Source organism: Podarcis liolepis (assembly GCF_965112155.1).
Source record: "Podarcis liolepis genome assembly, chromosome: 3".
NCBI lineage: Eukaryota > Metazoa > Chordata > Lepidosauria > Squamata > Lacertidae > Podarcis > Podarcis liolepis.
Window position 1 is genome coordinate 67,372,554 of NC_139557.1, and position 21,263 is coordinate 67,393,816.

A 21,263-nucleotide genomic window follows, 5' to 3' on the forward strand; every position below is an offset into this window, starting at 1 on the left:
GCAGCAGCAGGAGGCCCCATTAGCTAAAGTGGTGCTTCAGGTTAAGAACAGTTTCAGGTTAAGAACGGACCTCCGGAACGAATTAAGTACTTAACCCAAGGTACCACTGTACTTGGTTGAGTGAACCCATAGGTTCAAGGCCCCATGGTGGCTCCACTGGAATGTATCGATGACTTATTGGAACAATATTCTGAAGAGAGGAAACTTCAGGTGGTTGTGAAGAGGAAGTCACAGGTTGCTTATGGCTTTTAGAAACTAGATGGTCACAAGTTAAAAAGGAAAAAGATAAGACGCAGTTTTCTTGACTCTGGGACAGGAGTGTATGAAGTTGCAGATGAAGAGTGATGGTCTTGAAAGAGAAGTAAAGCAAATAGGTACATAGAATTTGGGACTCTCTCCTGGAAACAGGGGATTTCTGGAGAACTGGAAGAACAGACATCTGGCAACGAGCATTTGCAATGCCACTTGAAGAATATGAAGGAGAAAATTGTAGATTTCCAAGGGTCTATAAAAGTTTTGACACGACACCTTAAAAAGCAACTGCTCAGTGATGGAGAAATGAATGGTGTTGCTCATCCTCAAGGTAAAGCTTTGATAGAAAGGATCAACAGTTTCATGCTCACACAACTATTTGGTCAGTAGTTGGAGGAACTTCTTCAGATAATAATGATGCTGATGTTTGGGAATGAGAATGGATACAAGGAAGTGATAACAGGGAGAAAATGGTTGCTTCCACTCCACTGGAGGTGAAGGTTTGCAAGCAGGTCAATATTGGGCTAGCTTACGCTTTGTACCGCTTAATCGGAGCAAATGTCAATTGGGTTTTCCATGGATTGACACTTGCCCTGATTCAGCGGTAAAGAGCTGAAAGGGGTGGCAAACGGAAAACTGCTCGAACCCATGCCTGGAAAGCACAGGATAAACAGAAAACCTCTAGGACCTGTGCATTCTCAGCATGGGCAAGCAAAGTGTGGACGAGCCCATTGCTTTACATAGTGGAGCTAAATAGGAAGAGGAATCTGTAGTACCAGATCCTGTTATCACTGCTAAGGATACCACACACACCAATAGGTTATAGTGGAGAGCTTGAGGACATAGAGGAGCTTGAGGACATAGAGGAACTAAGGGAAGTAGAGGAGGCTGTTGAGGACTTCCTTCTGAGTACACATGCACAGAATTGCACTCTATGAAAATTAAGCATTATGCAATAGAGCCGCCATATTGTGCAATTTGGTATTCAGTGCATGCTGTGGAAACAAAACAATCCAATTACACATTGGCTGGAGATATTTGGTGATAACAGGCGAATTATCTTTTCGGCAATTTATCTTCCATTCTAGATCTTTGTATCACAGGATCTTTGGAACTTCAGGATTCCAAAGAATGTTGTTTGAGAACAATTGCAGTAACATATTAAGAACATACAAAGAGGTTGCTACATTAGGCCACAGTGGCCAACCATGTGCCTGTGGGAATCCTGCTAGCAGGACCTGAGCATGTGAGCACTCTCTCCTGTGGTTTTTAGGAACGGGTGTTCAGAAACATTACTGCCTCTGACCATGGAGGAGGAGCATAGCTGTTGAAGGTCAGTAGCTATTGACATCTTTCAGTTCCATGAATTTATCCAATACTCCCTCAATGCCTTTTTATATTTTCTGTGGCAGCTCCTAAACTGTGGAACTCCTTCCGCACAGAGGTTCATCTGACACCTTCATTGTATAGCTTTCATCATGTGCTGAAGACGCAGCACTTTCCTCTGGCATTTGACCCCTGAGATCTACTGTATCTATGGTAGGGCCCATCTTACTCTTCTAATTGTAAATTGTTTAAACTGATTTTAATCTTGGATTTTTTTATTGTTGAAGGTGGTTAAGAAATCCAATTAATAATAATACACCAGATATCAATTTATGATTCTGGTCATACTTTCTGTTGCATTATCAGTATTTAAAAATAGATTTGACTCTAGTCAGATTGGAGATCCAGTTGATCTGACTCTGTCAGTAGTTCAGTACATCTTACTAGAAGCAGTCCAACTTATTTTGCAAGGAATTAGTTGAAAAGAGCTGCAGCTGGTGTCAGAGGACCGGCTCTGTAGCCATAAGGTCTGAGATTCAGTCTCTGCCATCTTCGGTTTATAATATTCTGTCTGAAGGGCTGGGAGATCCCTCTTCTTAAGACCTTTGAGAGCTGCTGCCAGTCAGAGTGAATTGCAGTGGGCTAACATGAACCAGCAGGCTGACTCAGTATAAAGCAATGTCATATATTCAATTAGCTTTTCCCCTTTTCTGCCAAGTGAAAGAATTGGTGGTGTCACCTTTCATTGAAGGCTCTTTCTCCTTTAATAATGCATTATTCACAGGTGTAGTATCAACGTTTACTGTCACTGGGTGCTAAACTCAGACCAACTGCCGGAAGATGAAATCACATTTACCCACTCATATTGCAAAGGTTACTACAAATGTATTTGGCAAAAATCTGTTGAGAACACAATAGAGTTCTCAATACTGCAGTTACCGGGGTAAGGGAGATGAGAGACAGGGATGAAAAGGTAATGCAGGGTTTGGTTTGAGACCCAATTTTATTCCCCAAGTATGTCTCTGGAATGTGTGATAAGAGCACTTTTGAGCATGTGCAGAGTGCTTCCCCCTCATCACGAAGTAACCACATGTCTGGGACTAGTGGGAGCCAAGAATTTCCCAAAAACTTGTTTCCAGGTCCAGCCCTGGGATGAATGGAATGGAATATTAATGTCTTTGCACTGTTGTGTTAAAGGAGTGCAGACTGATCGATATTATTAACACCATTTCCAGGCATCACCACCACTATTAAGATTGCTATTTATCATTAGTAAAATATTCCCTGTGGCAATTTTCCTGGTATCATGTAGTCGTTTTGTAATTATATTCTACTAAGACATACTAGATTGATCCCTGACTTGAACAGGTCCTCCATTTAGGTTTTGCTGCTAGCTGTTACTTACTGGTGGCAGTTCCTGGAATCTGCTTCAGAAATGGCCATCAAGCCCTAGAATCAATCTCTGTTCCATATAGATTTATTTATGCACATTTAAGGCCCTCCCCTTCAAAAGGCTAAAGCTGTGTGAGAATAAAAAGTGTCACAAAAATCCTCATTAAAACAGGATAAATGTGTACCAAGGTATAATTACATTTAAAATATAACACCCCCCACCTGTGACCTAACCTTAACCTACAAAATCCAGCTCAAACAGATAGGTCTTACTGGAGATGTTCAGGCTTTGGGCCAGCCAGCACGTTACATTACTATTGTGTTTTATGGCATGTTAGACACGCCTCTTTCTTAACAAAATCTCCTAGAGTGGGATCCTGGTGCTAGGAAGGCTTCTTAAAATACCCTCCTGCTTAATAGAAGCTTTATGGGGTGATTAACTGTAGGGAAAAGGAGGGCATGGAGGGGAGTGCATTTAAATGTCACAATCGAGATTGAGTTCCTGGAGTTGATTTTCATAAAGGAGATGGCAAACGCACTCTTTAGCACCTTGCACAAAACACACTACTAACATTATTTGTAGCCACTGAGAATGAGTTAGAGGGCCACACACACTGCATATTTTGTCACCGCTTTTGTCCAGTGGTGTATATCCTGTGCTCCCAGCAATAGTGGCTGTGTACACACCATACATTTAAAGTACACCCCCCCAACTGCAATCCTGGGAACTGTAGTGAGAGGTCACAGAGCTACAATTTCCAGAAAACTACAATTTCCTGGTTTCTTTTTGGCTTTATTGCGTGTGCAGGACTAGCTAATTGCCTGATGCCATACAGTAAGGTCCAAGGTCTCACTATTCCAGTATAAGCCCAATGTAACTTCAGTGGTTCCCTATGGTGACTGGTGGTGGCTATCCACATATGAGCCTTCCTAGATTTAGCAATGCAGAGCTAAAGTTCCATCAGATGTAGCTTGTGCCATCACTGCTTTTGTTCTCCCAGTATAAATCTCCCTTCCATGTAATTCGTACAGTCCCATCCTACCCCTGTTCACTTGAAAACCCCTCTGGGTGTCAGTATTTTAAAGGAACAGGGTGTCTTTGAGAAGTACCCACCTGCATGAACAACTAAACAACTATCTGACTTTTAGAAGACATTTGAAGGCAGCCCTGTTTAGGGAAGATTTTAATGTTTGATGTTTTTATCTTGTTTTTAATATTCTGTTGGGAGCTGCCCAGAGTGGCTGGAGAAACTCAGCCAGATGGGCGGGGTATAAATTATTATTATTATTATGAACAGGTGGGAGGAAATTCAGCAGGTGAACCATGGGCAAAGCTTCACCTGATGAATTCCAGCCTAGCCACCATGCAGTCACGAAGTGGTAGCCCTAATGAAGCTTGCTTACTTAAAGGCACAAGAGCACCGGCAGGGGGGAACGTTGGTAACCCCAAGAAACGCTTGAGGGGGGCGGGAATCTGCCTGACGTCAGGCGGGTGCCGAGTTGCGCCTTTAAGGCGCTCTCCCCGCCCCGCTTCCAGGCCTCCGGACGCCCCGCCCCTCCTTCCAAGGCTGAACCGGCGGCGAGAGCAGCGCGATGAGAGGCTGCGAGCTGCAGGTGCAGGCAGGGCTGGCAGCGCGCTCTCGCAGGGCGGCGTGGCGGGCATAGAGCACCTCGGCGGGCAGCCGTAGCAGAGCCCCCGGCCAGCCCGAGACCCCCGGAGGATCGGGTCTCCCCGCGCAGCAGGGGCTGAAGCAGACCATGTCGGTGGCGACCGAGGGCAGCGAGCCGGGGCCCGCCGCCACCGGAGGAGGCGGAGGGAACCGCGTTTTCTTCCAGAGCGGCGGCGGCTCGTCCCGGGAAGAGTCGGTGGCCCCGTCGGCGGCGGTGGTGCAAGTTCAGCAGCAGCAGCGGCGCCACCAGCAGGGCAAAGTGACGGTCAAATACGATCGCAAGGAGCTGCGGAAAAGGCTCGTGCTGGAGGAGTGGATCGTGGAGCAGCTCGGGCAGCTCTACGGCTGCGAGGTACTCCTGGCTGGGGAACTGATCCGGGGAGGGAGGGAGGTGATCGGGGCCCGGATCCGAAAGGCAGGAGGGAAGGGCACCCCGTCGAGGCCCCCAGACACACCCCACAGCCCTCAGCGGCTCCCGGCTGGTCGAAGAGCGCCCAGCAAGTAGGAGCCACAAGTACCGTACTTTAAATCTGCCCTCCCCGCCTCGGCAAGCGGCATCCTGGCGAGCAGGGAGGCTCAGCAACCCGGTGCCTCTCCAGCGCCTTCTACAAAACCGCTTTCCTGATTTGATCGCATTTTTTTTTAAATTAACCTGCATGCCATTTTTAATCCTCTCATTTGCATATTGGGAATTCCTTTTCATCACGGTCGTTTTATAAATTGCACCGGAGTGTGAAGATCTCCCTGGCTGAGGAAAACGCCGGGAATGAATGTGTGTGTGTGTGAATCTGAATGTAGCCACCTCTAAATGACATTCCCGTGTTCTGTCTCCCCTTCAGCTTCGCCCTCTTAAGGGTGTGTGTGTGTGTGTGTGTGTGTGAGAGAGAGAGAGAGAGAGAGAGAAGCTATGCAAGATTCCCACTTCCCACAACCAAATAAAAGGGCACGTTGTTGCCCCTTAAAACAAATCCGTGTCTATTTTGCCATAGGTGTGCTGAGTGGGGGGTTCTGGGTGTTCCTGCATGCGGCGCTTCTCCTCGGGATCATGTGATGCTCATTACCCTCCGCGCTTCTGCCTACAGCGGCTTAGCTCAAATCCTCAGCCGGCAACGCGGAGGAGCGCGCTCACTTCTATGAATGGTTTATTTGCTGCTCTTTCTTGGCTCAAAACCCCACCAGCCTGCCATACCACGTACTGTTGATAATGATATTCATTAGTGTACGCGGAGCTGTCGGTTTGCTAACCTCTCAGTGTGATCTCAGATCGCAGGTTTAAAGTGCAAAGAGATGGAAACTGTTTTAATATCTGAGGCCAGCCTTAATTTGTTAGGCTAAGTGGGCTCTCCGCTTTCGGATAATGCGTAAAATGGGGAGGACATCGCAACTAGTGAGTGCTTCTGTCAGCGTTGCATACTAACTAGAGGTCGTATGTTACTAGATGTTTCTGTAAGGAGAGGAGCATGGGAGGTGGGGTGGAGTGATTAGTTATATTTTTAAATCGTGAGTGTTGCCTACCTTAATCTTGTCTGTAGTCAACTTAGTGCCAGAGAGGAAAAAAACCAGATCAGTGCCTTTGGGGGTTCATTTCAACGGAGTTGGCAGTCCTTTTCTCCTACAAAGACTGTTTCATGTTGGAGTTTGGTGGAATGTGTCAAGGCTTGTGCTTGGACATGTTAAATAAGAACGTTGCTTATTCCCTTACGTACATGTTGGGAATTTTCCTGGTGAAAGAACAGTGTGTGACAGTTCAGTATGTATAATGGGGAAAGCAGGAATCTGCTTTCCTCAGGGATGATGAGTTGTCCCTAAGGAAGCCAAGTGCTCATCAGGTTAGCAAATACTAGTATCTTGCACAATTTATATTTGATTGGAAGAATGAATGCTTGATTTCTAGCAGGACTGAATTGCTTTTGGAATTAGGTTCTTTTGACTTTGCTATGATAGTTAGCTTCTGTTCAAATAGCAAAATGGGGAAAGAGTGTTTGTGTTATTTCCAACTATAAATTTCTTAAAGAATTAAATGAGTAACTATTTTACTTTCAGGAGACCTCTGAAGGCAGCCCTGTATAGGGAAGCTTTTTAAGGTTTAATGTTTTACTATGTCTTTATATATGCTGGAAGCCACCCAGAGTGGCTGGGGCAACACAGTCAGATGGGCGGGGTACAAATAATAAATTATTAGTATTATTACTATAAATAACAGCTGGGAAGGGGGTTATGATTTAGATCAAAACCTTGGCTGTTTGGGAAATGGAGACTTGCAACTCTGCACTGTTTTCCCATAGAAAATTATCCCCCACACTCAAGCTGCTATTTTTCCAATACCTTGTCAAGGGGGATACAGGTATCATACCTGTAATATGGTCCTATGAAACAAAGAAGCTTGTGGTTGATTGTATTTGGGATTAATAGTGCCAAGGTGGGGCAAAAAAGGTCAAAACTCCTTTCCTCATCCCACCCTGAGCCCCATGGTCCAGATTCAATTCTCTTTTCCCCTCCCAAATTTCTGCGCTGTTCAGTTGTTGTTGCTTTTAACAGTTTAAGTAATGGGCTATTTACAGACCTCCCACATCTAATTCTAGTGATGACCTTGGAAGTCTAGTTGTCATTGAGGTGGCAAACCTCTGCTGAAGTATTTCAAACTCAGGGTGAGAGCTCATTGAATGTAACTCCATACAAAAATCCTGTGGAATTAGAAAACTACCGTAGGTTAGGGCAAAGGGTGGTAGCCTAGTCAACTCACTGGCATGCTAGTGTTTTGTGGCAGCTTATCACCCTGCTGCAATGCTCCATGTGCACACACTTAAAGACCCCCCTTTTTTGTCTCACTGAGGGCCAAAGTGGAGGTAGTCATGATTGTTCACACATTCAGCATATTAATGGATAAAGGTCTACTTTTGTCACAAAAAGAAGTATGCTGGGAAAGAGACTTGAACTCTTTACACTTTGCCTCACAATAGTTTCAGGCACTTCCCTGCCTGTTTCACTCCAGTACATGACGTGAACTTGGCTGGAGAGAGCAGTCATTGAATGGGAGAAGGGTAAGACATTGGGGGAGGTTCAGAATTGGACACCTCCCTTCCCTGCTTAATATGTGAATGAATTAAGCAGAAGAGCCTTGTTGGATCAGGGTGAAGGCCCATCTAGTCCAGCATCACGCTCTCACAGAAGCCTGTAGGCAGCACCTAAGGGCAATATTGCTTTCCCTACTTGTGATCCCCCAGCAACTGGCATTCAGAGGCAAGCTGCCTCTAACAGCGGAGGTGGAACATAGTCATTGTGTCCAGGAACCAATGATGGTCCTCCATTATGGCACTCCACATGTAGCTATTTCTATAGCATCTAGAAACAGGCCAGAAAAACCATTTGGGTTGAATTCTCCTCTGTTTTATGTTCTAATGGCTTCTTGGGCATCTAGCCTAACTGAAAGCTAGTAAAGAATTAAGAACCTGAGGGCAGGCTTCATTAGTTTCTTGCAGCACACATCGAAGGAAAATGTCTAAATATTAATGCAGTGTAGAATATACATCTTCCATTGTTTTAAGTGAAGTGTACTGTTGTAGCTGGAAGAAGCTTTGTCAGTAAACTGTGCCAATTTAGATCTTGTTCTGATGGTTTTGTCTTATTGGGTGGAGCTGCATAGTGCACAGCTTGTCAGGGGCGTTATTCTATACAGCTATAGTTGAGTTAGGCATGGTGTTAAGTGCTTTGGCAAGACTGGTCAAGGAATCACCTGAAGTCTGCAAGATGTGAACGTGAAATGTTGCCGTGTCCTTGCCTTCTAACTTGAGTGCTTCTGTTCAAGGTGCCAGCCAGCCTTAATGATATGGAAGGTTCAAGTGGGAGAATTCATGTCTTCCTGCCCCACCTTCCACTAAAGACTCTGTGGCTCACATTGAGTGGCTCATTCCTCCTTTGATCGTTTTTGGAAAGTGTGTTTAGTCCCTTTAGGTGCATCAAGGCAAGTGGTAATTTTACTGACCATTCAGGTTATAATAAGAAAAGTAAAATATAAATACAGTATATAATTAGGGCATAAGCATAATTAATTTCAGAGACAGGAAATGACTTTGGATTCATACATGTGTTAGGTATAATTATTGTAAAATAAATGGTTAATGAAGCTGCAAGTTCTTATGCCTACAGGAAAGTGAATCCTCAGACAGATTGTGATGATTAAATGCTCAAGCCAGAAACTTGTTCTGATTTCTTCTTCTTGCCGTTCTCATGGGGGGTGGGAAGATTGTAAAAACCTATTCTATTCCAGATAATATTTTCAGCAAGAAAGGTAGCATAAAAGTTGTGCATTTTTAACATGTTGGTGCTTAAATAAGCAAGTTCTTTAATCTGAATTTCGAGCTGCAAAAGTTCACGTGTGTTATTGGCAATAGCACACATTTGAATATTTGCAGCCTCTGAAAGGATGAGGCTAGAAAAGTATGCTAGAAAAACCTTGTTGATACTTGTAAGATCAGCCTGACTAGTCCTCTCATTATAACGGTTGCACTTTGATTTCTTGGATCAAAAGTGAATACTATACATTTGCTAGAATCTGATCAGCCCCAGGCTTGCATTGCTGGAATTGGTTTGGCTCAGCCCAGCTCCATGCAGGCACTGGCACCCACAGATCATGAGATGGTACATGGGAGAATGTGTGAACGGGGAGCATTCTGGTATAAGAGTTCTTCACTTTATCCCAGGTTAGGCAGAACTACATGTTAAGCTTACAGATCATAGCCATGGTAGCTGGTTTATAACACTGCGAAGGCTTTATCCAGGCATAGGCAAATTCAGCCCTCCGGATGTTTTGGGACTACAACTCCCATCATCCCTAGCTAACAGGACCACTGGTCAGGGATGATGGGAGTTCTAGTCCCAAAACATCTGGAGAGCTGAGTTTGCCTATGCCTGGCTTTATCAGATGGAAAATCCATGATGGTCTGTTGTATGATCTGCCTTATCTACACACATCAAAATATTTGTGGTGTTATTTTGGTACTTGAATATCTTTATTGACCTTAAATGCTTTTGGACTTATTTTAGATATAGCTTCCCTGGTATGCCACCTCTCCTAGCTGACTTCAAGGGCAGATGTGGTGGTGGATGCAGATGACTAAGTTTTCATTAGTAACTAAGTCCAAAGAAGCCTCAATTGAACTACCTTTTTTGTGGAACTGGACACTTCCACAAAAAAGGGAAAGCATTATTCAGTGCTGGGAAATTGTATTCAAATCCCCAATACCGCTAAGACTTTTTTGGGTACCAAGGATGCCGGGTGATGTAGTAAACTGGCTTGACATTATTTAGTGTCTACATTTGGGGGAAGGCTTGTGTGTGCATGAGAGGAGGATAAGGGCTCTTGTGCAAGGATCTAAGCCCACATGGTAGCAATTGTTGAAGACCCTGTGCTGCGCCTCTGCATCTTAAGCTTCACTTGCATATGTTTTTGAGGGATCTCTTCACTTTCTTTCTAGCAACTTCAACAGCATAGAGATGCAGACCAGTGCCCAACAAGAAACCAAGTTCACACTGTTCTATAGCTTGTCAAAACCCTTGCCTAAAGCAGTAGCCTTTGCTCTGAAGCGGAGTTGCTGGCTGGATCAGTGGCAGATCTGTGGACTCAGAACAGCAAACTAGGCCCCAACCCTGATGGCCAGACCAGTCATTAGTCCAGTGGCACTGGAGGACAACCCAGGTCCCAGCATCGTGACCAAGCCTGAGCCTCACAGATCAGGAGCAGTGAAACATGAGACTTCCCACCCCCACAGGTTTCGGGAGTTTGTACTCTCTAAGCATGCATTCCCTGAGGAACTACCCCCCAACATCCGGAGGGACCCACATCCCCAAATCACTTTGTCAATTCAGGGAGCACACCTGGATGGACTTCTCAGAAGGGCTCTAAACCAGAGGCAAAGCACTCCTTCTGGTCTCGAGATGCAGACAACAGCTAGTATCTCATAGAAACCACTTGTGGCTGCGTTAAACCAGTTTCCTAGATCAATTGTTCCTGGTGGCCTCATCTGGCCCTATTTGAGAAACAGTGGCTTCGACAAGATAAATGCACTGCATTGCAAAGCAAGGTTGATGACTAATGTTGCGACTGGCTAACTTTGCCCTCTAGAATCTTAAGTGCAGGTCATTCCTCTTAATAGTTTGTAGTGAGTCTGTGGATCACTCATGCAACACGGCTCCTAGAAGCTGCAATTTTAATAAGGTTTAGTTTATGACAAAGTAGTTTGCAATAAAGCTTGCAAACAAAGTGATGTTTAAAGCTATAAATATTTTCTGACTTGACTCTTCAGAGAATGGATCATATCTGGAAAGTGTTGGGTAAAGACTTTAAAAGCATTCTTTATGGTGCCTGTTACTTTAAAAATCTTGAAACCTGATGTGAGTGAGATGATGATCTATATTTAGAACATAAATAAATCATTATTCAGGGAACCCTTGTCTTTTCTATTTTTAAAGTAATGGATATGGTAAAACAGAAGGAAGTGATTTCAGGATGGCTAGTTACTACAGTAAGAATGCAACTTAATTACTACAGGAAAAGGAAAATGTTCAGTTCAGTGTGTATATGTTGAAAACAGCCCCCGTCTGATCAAAAGAATCTTGAAACTTGATGAGGTTCATTTTTAAGCCAAGTCCCAAACACAATAGTGTGTGTGTGTGTGTGTGTGTGTGTGTGTGTGTGTTAAACAGGGTCACATCAGAATACATATCAGCCTGTTTGTTCCAGGGAGTCTAAATAGATTGGCTCGATAGAAAAAAGCAATCTCTACTTCATACATTCATCATTGTCTAGCATATTGAGGTGGGATTAATATACAATAAGAGTGTTCATATTGTAGCTAATAAAAGTGGAATATTGAAGCCACTACAGGAGAACTATGTTGCTCAGCCTGCTAGCCAAAGCATCATGGTGAATTATATTTGGGGCACTACTTTGCTGCTCTGGGAGCATTTGGCTCCTTGCTCTGGAGATGATGGTGTTGAAGAAGGGCTGATGGGCAAAGTCTGCCAGTCATTGTTGATAGTATGGAGCTAGAATGGACCAGTGGTCTGACAAGCTATGGCAGCCTCTGAAGGTGCACTTTTACTGCTGCTTTGGAAAGTGACACCACTTGTCATATTTTCCCCTCTGGGCAGCCCATCTCTACCACGATGCCATCCTTTGTGGAACTGTCAAAATGCCACATGAAATATTTCAGGAGAAATATGCTTCTCTGTTTGATTACTCAATTGGGTTGAAATTATGCTTTAATTGCTTTATTTTAAGCTGCTTTTAGGGTGTATTCCTGAGGGCCAAAAAGTGGCACATACAATTTATTTGAAAATAAATAAAAACCTCTCATCCCTGAGGAAATGAACTTGCAGTGGCTGAGAAGATGAGCAGGACACCCACACTTCTATCCAAGATACGTATTATTTTTGTACAGAAGCTCCAATAAGAAGACCTCTGCTGGATCAGACCAGCATTCTGCATTCTCATAGACCAACAAATAATATTGCATGCAGACGTGTATGAAAATAGGAGCTGCTCTGCTCCGGAAAGTGTGGTCATCATCCTGTTAAGTACACAGTCTCCTCTTGAGGAGCAAACTCAGAAGGGCGTGTGACAAGCTTTGTCAGTCGGAAGCAGAATTATTAATTGAAGTATTTATCTCGCCCTTTCTCCAAGGTAGTGTATATCACACTCGCCTTCATTTTGTCCTTGCCAAACTGTCATGTGGGTAAGTTAGGCTGACAGAGCATGACTGTCCCAAGGTTACCTAGTGAGCTTCCTGGCTGACTGGGGATTGCTCAGCAGTCTAACCCCTACTTGCCTGTGCAGTGTACTGACTGACTGAGCAGCTGGGATATCACAAAGGAATCTCCTACCTCTCTCTGTTGAACAGTCTTGTGGCTCAATTCTAGAAAGGGGGTGGGGAGTTGGACACCAGATGATAGTGCAAATAATGCTTTTCGATAAAGGGAAAAGGCACAGGGGAGAAGGGCAAAACTGACAAGGACATCATCTTTTGGGGTGGAGATAGGTAAGTGTCTCTCTTGAAGCATGAAAGTTTGGAAGGCGTATTCACAGAGGTAAAAAAAAAAAACCCACCTGTGTTGACCGCCTTTCTTATGTGCAGTTGTGTATGCCCTACATTTCACACCATGATGTGGGATTTTGGTTTGACTGGGTGATCTTTGGGATTCTTTCCAACTCCAGAGCTCGAATTTGTTGATGGTCTTGGTAAAATTGCCCATTTCTTTCCCTTTGTTCAGGAGATTAGCTGATGGCTGTCAATAGCAGGCTTTAGCAGTGACTAAGAAAATAGCCCGAGACTATTTGGAGAAGAGAACCATGTCTGTCTTCCTCCTTTGCCTGGGGATGTTGTTTTTAACTCTATATGTGAAGACATGGCAGTTTGGGAGGAAGGCAAATGGGAGCTGAGTTGGTTTTGGAAGCGTTTTGAGGTGCTGGTTGTCCCTGATGTGGCGCTGAACATTGGAACATGTGGTAGAGCGTTTTTATCCCATTTATTTGTATATAAGCATAAATATTACAAAACACTGCTGGCCTCCCTCCACAGTAGACTCAAACTTGAGTAAGCACTGCGCTCATGAAACTTCTCAATACCCAGAAATTGGGGAGCATATAATAACATGATTAGTTTCTTGTTGGATAATTCATTATTTCATGTAGTGCTCTCACAAATTGTATATCTGTGTTGATGACAATTAACTTGCAGAAATATTGTAAACCTAGTTTCCAGTCGAATTTGAGCACATACTTGATGAGCTCCTGGGATATAAAAGTGCTTTACTTTGAATCTAACCTTGTTAGAACACAAGGTTGAAGGATAGGGTCTTGGGGTCCTTCCATGTATCCTGTTTATTGCACATTCATGATGATTTGTGCTTACAGTGCTACTGGAGTCATTACACGCAGTTCTGCTCTCAGTGCTATTTGCGCATGCAAAGGTTTTGGGATAGTCACATTTGTTCATTTCCATTCAGTGCATATTCTGTAACTTCCACTGAAATCCCATCCCTCTTTATCAGGGCTTTTTTCAGCCGGAACTTGCTGGTACTCAGCTCCGGCACTTCTCGGGTGAGCACCATTGCCATTATAAGAGAACAAGGGAGGCCTTCATGATGAGTCTCGGCACCTCTTTTCCCAGGAAAATAGCACACCTCTTTATACCACAAATGTTTGCTTTATTTTTAGGGCTGCTTTTGTTGCACTATAGCCCCTCTGAACAGCAGCAATGTGGTTGCACTGTGGAAGTATTGCTGAGCCAAGCTAAAGCAGGATAAATCCAGCACTAATTCTCTGTTATTGTGTCAAGAAGATGTTGTAGGATTTGTTGTTGTTTAGTCGTTTAGTCATGTCCGACTCTTCGTGACCCCATGGACCAGAGCACGCCAGGCACTCCTGTCTTCCACTGCCTCCCACAGTTTGGTCAAACTCATGCTGGTAGCTTCGAGAACACTGTCCAGCCATCTCGTCCTCTGTCCTCCCCTTCTCCTTGTGCCCTCCATCTTTCCCAACATCCGGGTCTTTTCCAGGGAGTCTTCTCTTCTCATGAGGTAGCCAAAGTATTGGAGCCTCAGCTTCACGATCAGTCCTTCCAGTGAGTACTCAGGGCTGATTTCCTTAAGAATGGATAGGTTTGATCTTCTTGCAGTCCATGGGACTCTCAAGAGTCTCCTCTAGCAACATAATTCAAAAGCATCAATTCTTCGGCGATCAGCCTTCTTTATGGTCCAGCTCTCACTTCCATACATCATTACTGGGAAAATGTTGCAGAATACACATGTAATAAAACAGGTGGGGAGAGGCCCTTGATTTAAAGACATGATACTGAAGTGGGTAGGGAAATGTTTTGTTCAGATGTTGGGAATGTTTGGCTCTCCAGGTGTTGCTGAAATACAACTCCCATCACCTCCAGCAAGCATGAACAATTACCTGGTTGATGGGAGCGGGAGTTCAGCAATATCTGGAGGGTCAAAGGTTTCCCACACCTGGTTTTGTTGGGCATGTGCTTCACCCAGTGGCGGAGCAAACCAATTGGACGGTGTGGGTGCCCTGCGCCCAGGGGTGGGGCCAGCCACCTGCAGGGCGGGGCAAGCTGGGGCAGGACACTCCTCAGGGGCCTCAAGGAGTCTGCCTGCCTCCTCCCACTCAGCCACCCTACAGCTGAGGGGGAGGTGGCAGGCGGACTGTTTGGGGCAGCATGGAGCCTGCGGGTGCCTAAGCCACCGCGTTACTCCCAGGGGAGACATGTGGGTCGGGCACACTGCAGGCCCTGCAGTGAGTGCTGCCCTGCATTTTGTCACCCCCCACAGTGGTGACACCTGGGGCAGCCCTCCCCCACCACACACCCCTTCCTCCGCCCCTGGCATCACCCACAACAACGTATTTTCGGAGTCTGTGCCAAAACTGGAGTAATTGGAGGGTCTCCTTGCACCCTCTTGCTAGTAAGAAAATAATATTTTTTGGTGTACTGTTTTAATACATGAAAAGAGTTTAGTTGCAGAAACTGAAGTGATGCTGAATAGCATATTCTGAGTCAATAGCAGACAAATTGCCATTTGTGCAGATGTGTAGGCTTTTCTTACACCTACATTCAGAATCCAAAAAAACTCACAAATTTGACTGGATACTACAGATTCTGTCATTCAACATTTTGTGCTTGGAGGGCAAAGCTTTTTGTGACCATTCAAGGAGGCAGCTGTCCAATTCAAAAGTATATGATAGAAAAGTGATTATTGTAAAAAGCATATGAATATTCTTTATTCATTATTTTTGTGTAATTTATGCAATAAGTATTGTACTAAGCTGTTCTCAGTTGGCAAGGTAGGGAAGGGGTTAACTAAGCCAACAAACTTAAAGCCCCCTCAGGAGTGGATACTCCTCCCAGTTTCAGGAATTATTTCCTGTCTGCTTCCTCAAAAGTAATGTTAGGACAAGGGAAGCAGTATGAAGGAATGACAGTAATTGTTTTATGGGCTAGTAAGGATAAAAAACATGTTGTCCATACCTGGTTACCACAGTATCTGAAATGAACAGTTTTTGTTGAGAAATTGTGTCCCAGATTAAATCCTATTGACTTGTTTGGAACAAGCGCCTACTCTGAGGATCAAACTGGTTTTTGTGTAACTCCAGGGCAGGGCGAGTGCTTTGCATGTAGGTCCCCGATTCAATCCCCAGACTCTGAAAGACTAAAACCTGGATAGTCACTGGCAGTCAGTGCAGACAATACTGAGCTAGATGGATCAATGGTCTGCCTCTGTGTAAGGCGGCTTTCTATCTTCTATCACTTTGCTAGCAGATCATCACGCTGGGTCTGGGTTGTGTGTGTTTTTTTTTTTTTTGGTGTGCTGCTAAACCAGGCATAGGCAAACTCCAGCCCTCCTAGAGTTTGCCTATACCTGTGCTAAACTGATGAAAGTCTTCAAGATGACATATGCTGTGGCAAGATCATGATTAGACAAGCCTTCATTTCCCTGTTCATACAGCATCTGAGGGTGGCTCCAACAGTAAAGCTATGGATATGTATGTAACATTTGGCATTGGCGTCTGCCATGTTAAAAAGCAAGTGAATAGCTCTTTAAGTGAAAACTGCCGAAATCACCTGCAACCAGTCCTTAAGTGGCACTTCATACTGAACAAATTCCTCAACACTGCTGTTATAGATTGTGGTGAAATCTGCTGAACTAGGTGTAGGTCTACTTCAAGTAGCAAGGTTCTCCAAGTTGACGGCATTCTTCAGACTTGGAAGTGGCTGTCAAAGCTACTTAACCCATGATTAATATTGGATTGAGTTTAAAGCATGTATTTCCTCCTCTGGCATTCGGAGCATGGCATGCAAGAATGAGGCTATGCAAACAGTATAAATGAGTGGCTGCAGTTGTTCCCTAGATCAGAGGAGTATTTCAGGCTTGACCAGTCTCTAATGAAATTATATTATATTGTATATTCTCCATGTTGGGAAAGCGCCTTCATAACACATCTTCTTCTTCAGAATACTTGCCCCAGGCGGCAATCCACTCATTGCATTCTTCTCTTCTCTTCTCTTCTCTTCTCTTCTCTTCTCTTCTCTTCTCTTCTCTTCTTTTCATGATGACCCTTCACCTGCCAGTTGGGGTTACAGTCCAAGTTTGGGGAAATTAAACCTTGGTGGATTATCTTTATTTAAGCAAGGCCCATCTTGTACTGGGGTAGAAAATATACACATACTATGCATAGCTAGTCTCATCGGGCTCCATATATATATATATATAATTTATTTTTCTGTTTTAAAAAATGTACACACCTAAATAATAAAACATAACATGACTGACAAAAAAATGGGTCACTAGGAGGGTAAAATACTAAACATATTATTTTACAGTACATAATAATGAGGTGATGACAGCAAACCAGTTCATTGAATTCTTCCATAAATCAACTTGGAAAACACAGAATGATATGCAAGAGGCTACTTTCTGTATGTATAAGAGTAGAGTAGAGGAAAACTTGGGGATTACATTCCTGTACTCTCCAGCGATGGGAATCCTCCTCACTGCACAATTGTCGTCCTCATGGCATAATTTAGCCAGCAGAAGTCCTAAAGCGATTTATAGAAATTACATACAATATATCATCAAATAATGATTAAAACAATTTAATGGAGAACAAATATTCTGCAGTTTGTATTGCAGTTTCATCTTCAGTATTTGGTATGTAATGAACCTGAACCGTGAAAATGTGATAATACAGACATTAAGAAATCTAAACATGCAAATACACTCTTTTGGAGAACATGTACACTAAAGTTATTCTCTAACAAGATATAGGATACCAACTCCTATAGAGAGAGGTGGGTTACATATTGTTGCTCACCACCCCAATATTTGAGCAGCACAACATTCAAAAGGGATTCCAGGCAGTTACACAGGGTTCTTTTTTCCTTCAGAATGCGATACAGTGGAGACTGTAGTGTCTTTAGGATATATGGTTTATTTTCACATATGTACAACCTGAACCTATGATGGAGGGGCTCACAACATCAACAGCCCAAGAGGATCTTGTTCTCTCAAAGCCCCAGCCTTGGATTCAAGCAGAAATCATACATCCCTCTGGCTTTCTTTGACTTCCCAGTCTGCAGCTTTCCACCCAGCTTCTAGTGCACATTACTCAACTCTCAGCTCTCAACTCTGCCTTTGTTCTTCTAGCTACCCATGAGTTGAATGAGGGGCCCCTTCCCGTTTGTCTTCTCATGCATAGCCCCTTCCTTTGTTCCCTTAATGGCCCATTACCTGGCCTATCACCTCACCAGGCATCTATACCATGAATGAGAAGGGGAGCCAGGCATTCTGCCTACTACTCCCCCGAACTCAAGACAATGTCTTGCTTGCTACTTCTTATAACAAACTAAGGCGTTTTGGCATTACAAATGTTGTGTTAGCATATCTTGAGAGCAGATTTCATTGAAGCTAAAGAGGCTTTCAAGTAAAGGCTTCATGTGATACTGTGAAATGAACATTTTCCTTTCAAGTGTTGTGTCTTCACGGGTTTAATAGTGAATCAACATAGGCTGTATGGCTAGATGTTAATGGCACCCAAGTGTGTGTAAACTCATTTTGTGACCTACTTTAAATCTGGCTTGTAGTGTTTTTCCATCTCCTGGAATTTCATTCATGTTAGCCAATGACTGATGTATTAATATTTATATTTGTCTGCACCTACTTCAGTGAATGCTTCTCACCTGACTTATCTGCTGTGCACTTCAGAATTGAGCTGGTTGCCATGGTTACCTACAGTCCTGGTTCAGAGGCTGCATAAACAGTATGTCGCAGGCCTTTTGCAGCATTTAGGGTGGGTTCTCATGTACTAAAATCCTCCCTGAATTTGGACAATCTAAGTAATTACTGGCAAGTGGCCAATACCTGGACATGGTTCTTGAGCAGGTGGTCGCAGACCAGATCCAGGCACTCTTGGAGGAAACTGATTTTCTAGATCCACTTCAGTTGGGGTTTAGGCCCAGTTTTAGCACAGAAGTGCTTTGATTGCCCAGTATGATGACCTCTGTTGAGAGAGAGACGGGAGAAATGTGTCCCTCTTGATTCTCCTTGACCTCCCAGCAGCTTTCATACCATCAACCATGGTACCCATCTAGAGTTGCTGTCTGAGTTAGGGGGTGGGTGGAACTGCTTGGCAGTGGTTCTGGCCCTACTTTGGATGGTCATTTCCAGAGGGTGATGATTGGGAAGTGCTGTTCAGCTCCACTGAGCCTTCAGTGTGGGGTTTCTCAGGGTTTGATTTTACCCCCAGGCTGTTTAACATCTACATGAAACCAACGAGTGGTGTAATCTGGAGTTTTGGAGTACATGGTCAGCAGTACATTGATGACACACAGCTCTGCTTCTCCTTTACATCGGCAGGTGTGGCAGCGGATGTGCTAGACCTTTGTCTTGCCTCAATAATGGATGGGATGAGAGCCAACAAATTGAGGCTCAGTCTAGATAAGACTAAGGCACTATTCGTGGATGGTCAGACTGGGTGAATGGAGGTGGCCTGCTCTTGATGGGGTTAAAACCATTGGAATACTTTGTTACATATCTTTAGGCACCAGGCAAAACATTTGTCTTCTCCCAGGCTTTTGACTAATTAAACAATTTATGGCCTTTTAAACCAGAGAGGTATTGTTTTTGTTTGTTACTGGGTTATGTATCTTGGTGTTTTATATTGTATAAAAATTAATTAAATTAAAAGATGTACTGAGAAATGCCCAATCTACTTGCTTTTCTTTGTGGTATTTGATAATATACACTGCGTCTGTCATGTAGTATTGGCAGCGGATCAACCCTATGTGACAGTATGTAATGTTTTGCAACGGTTATCCATGCCTAGCATATTTGGTGATACCACTGATAACAGCAAACAACTTTTAGAACCATAGGCGCCGACTCCATGGGGCTTGAGGGGGCTCGAGCCCCCTCAAAAAATTTTTTGGGGGGGCTCAGCCCCCCCAATAATCTCGGGCGGGCGCCCTTCCTGCAGAGCGCCGCCGCCACCCCCCGCCTCCTCCTCACCTGCTCCTTCGCCAGCCAGCCAGCCGCGCGCCCTAATCGGAGGCACTGCCGGAAATCCCGCGAGAACAGGGGAATCCCGACTGGCCACACCTCCCAGCCAGCCAATCGGCTGGCTGGGGGGGCGTGGCTTGCCCTATTTAGGGCCGGAGCCACTTTATTTGCATATTCATGAGCTTATTTATTATTCATGAGCTTTCCCGGGCCCCCCCAATATTTTTTCTAAGTCCGCGTCCCTGTTTAGAACTGATTAGCTAGCAGATAAATTTCAAGTAAAGCTGTAAATGGTAGTTAGTGTATTGTTTTCAGTTTGCCCTATTGACTTCCATTCTGCTGTAAGAGAACTGCTTGCACTCCCCATTTCTGTTGCAAATACAGGGTTTGATGAAATATTAGTGGTCTAGTAGGAGGCGTTAAGGTCACCTTTGACTTTAAGAAAAATCTGTTGTACTTATTATACAATAAAAATAAAAAAATTCCTTCCAGTAGCACCTTAAAGACCAACTAAGTTAGTTCTTGGTATGAGCTTTCGTGTGCATGCACACTTCTTCAGATACAATGTTCTTGTTTTTGTGTGGTTGTATAACATAGGGTGTGGTAGCACTTCCCATTGCCCATTTAGACAAAGGCATTTGTAAACATTGCAGTTATGGTTAGGCCTTTGCAATCAGCCTTTGCTTTTGAATAACTGCTCTTAAAAATCCAGCTTTGGTTTTAGTAGGATGAGCATCTTTGTAGGATCTGGACAAGTATAAACTTAGATCTATGTACTGCAGAAAAGTGAAGTGGGGAGCAAAGATGCTAAATGTATTCCGGTCCTACGTTGGCAATATAACAGCATTTCTACACACACATCCCTGCCACACAAACACACCATCATCCTAAAACTCTAAAGTAGCACATACGGGTAGAACTGTATTCCATGTTCTCTTCATGCTTTCTTCCCATTAGCATGGTGCTGAGCCTTCTCTGTGCTGGCTCCCCATTTGTGGGAATTCCCTCTCTAGTGAGATGCATTTGTCTCTCTCATTGTTGATTTTCAGAAGGAATTTTAAAACATTCCCGCCTACCTGGGCATTTGAGACTTGAAAGATGCTCTCCCTGGCAGTGCTGAAAGAATTGGCTGAGAGAATGTGATTGCTTTTAATGATACTAATGTGTTTGCCACCCTGGGCTCCTTTCGGAGAAGGACTGGGAAATAAATTGAATAAATAGTAATATGACATTTAAGGTTTTTTACAATGCTCCCCTAACATGCCAAACGAGTCTCATCTGCGATCGGAAATGAAAATAAAATATGAAAAGGCACAAGCATCTCTGGTGGTGGAATATGGAATAGAACCGCTGTCTTATTTTACCTTACTGGTTTTTTAAAAAAGAGATTTTCATAGCACTCTTCATCATACTGAATTTCATGCTGGTGTAGAGTGCAAAACAAATTTTGAACAAAGTCCACATACTTTGATACCTCCATAGATCTCTGGGTCATAGCCAGGGAAGGATACATGCCTGAGGAAGGCTGTGCAAGGTAGTAATTTTTAACCTTTTCAGACTTAGGAC

At 43.9% G+C, this 21,263-nt stretch overlaps 1 protein-coding gene across 1 annotated transcript in view; it reads left to right on the forward strand.

Annotated features, from left to right (window-relative positions):
* Positions 1-4,506: 4,506 nt before the first annotated feature.
* PPP1R14C (protein phosphatase 1 regulatory inhibitor subunit 14C) overlaps positions 4,507-21,263 on the forward strand; it is a 41,925-nt gene continuing 25,168 nt past the window's right edge. Inside the window, exon 1 of the mRNA XM_083496677.1 lies at positions 4,507-4,992. Within this exon, the coding sequence (XP_083352803.1) occupies positions 4,729-4,992 (264 nt within the window). The 5' untranslated portion in view covers positions 4,507-4,728. The remainder of the gene's footprint in view (positions 4,993-21,263) is intronic.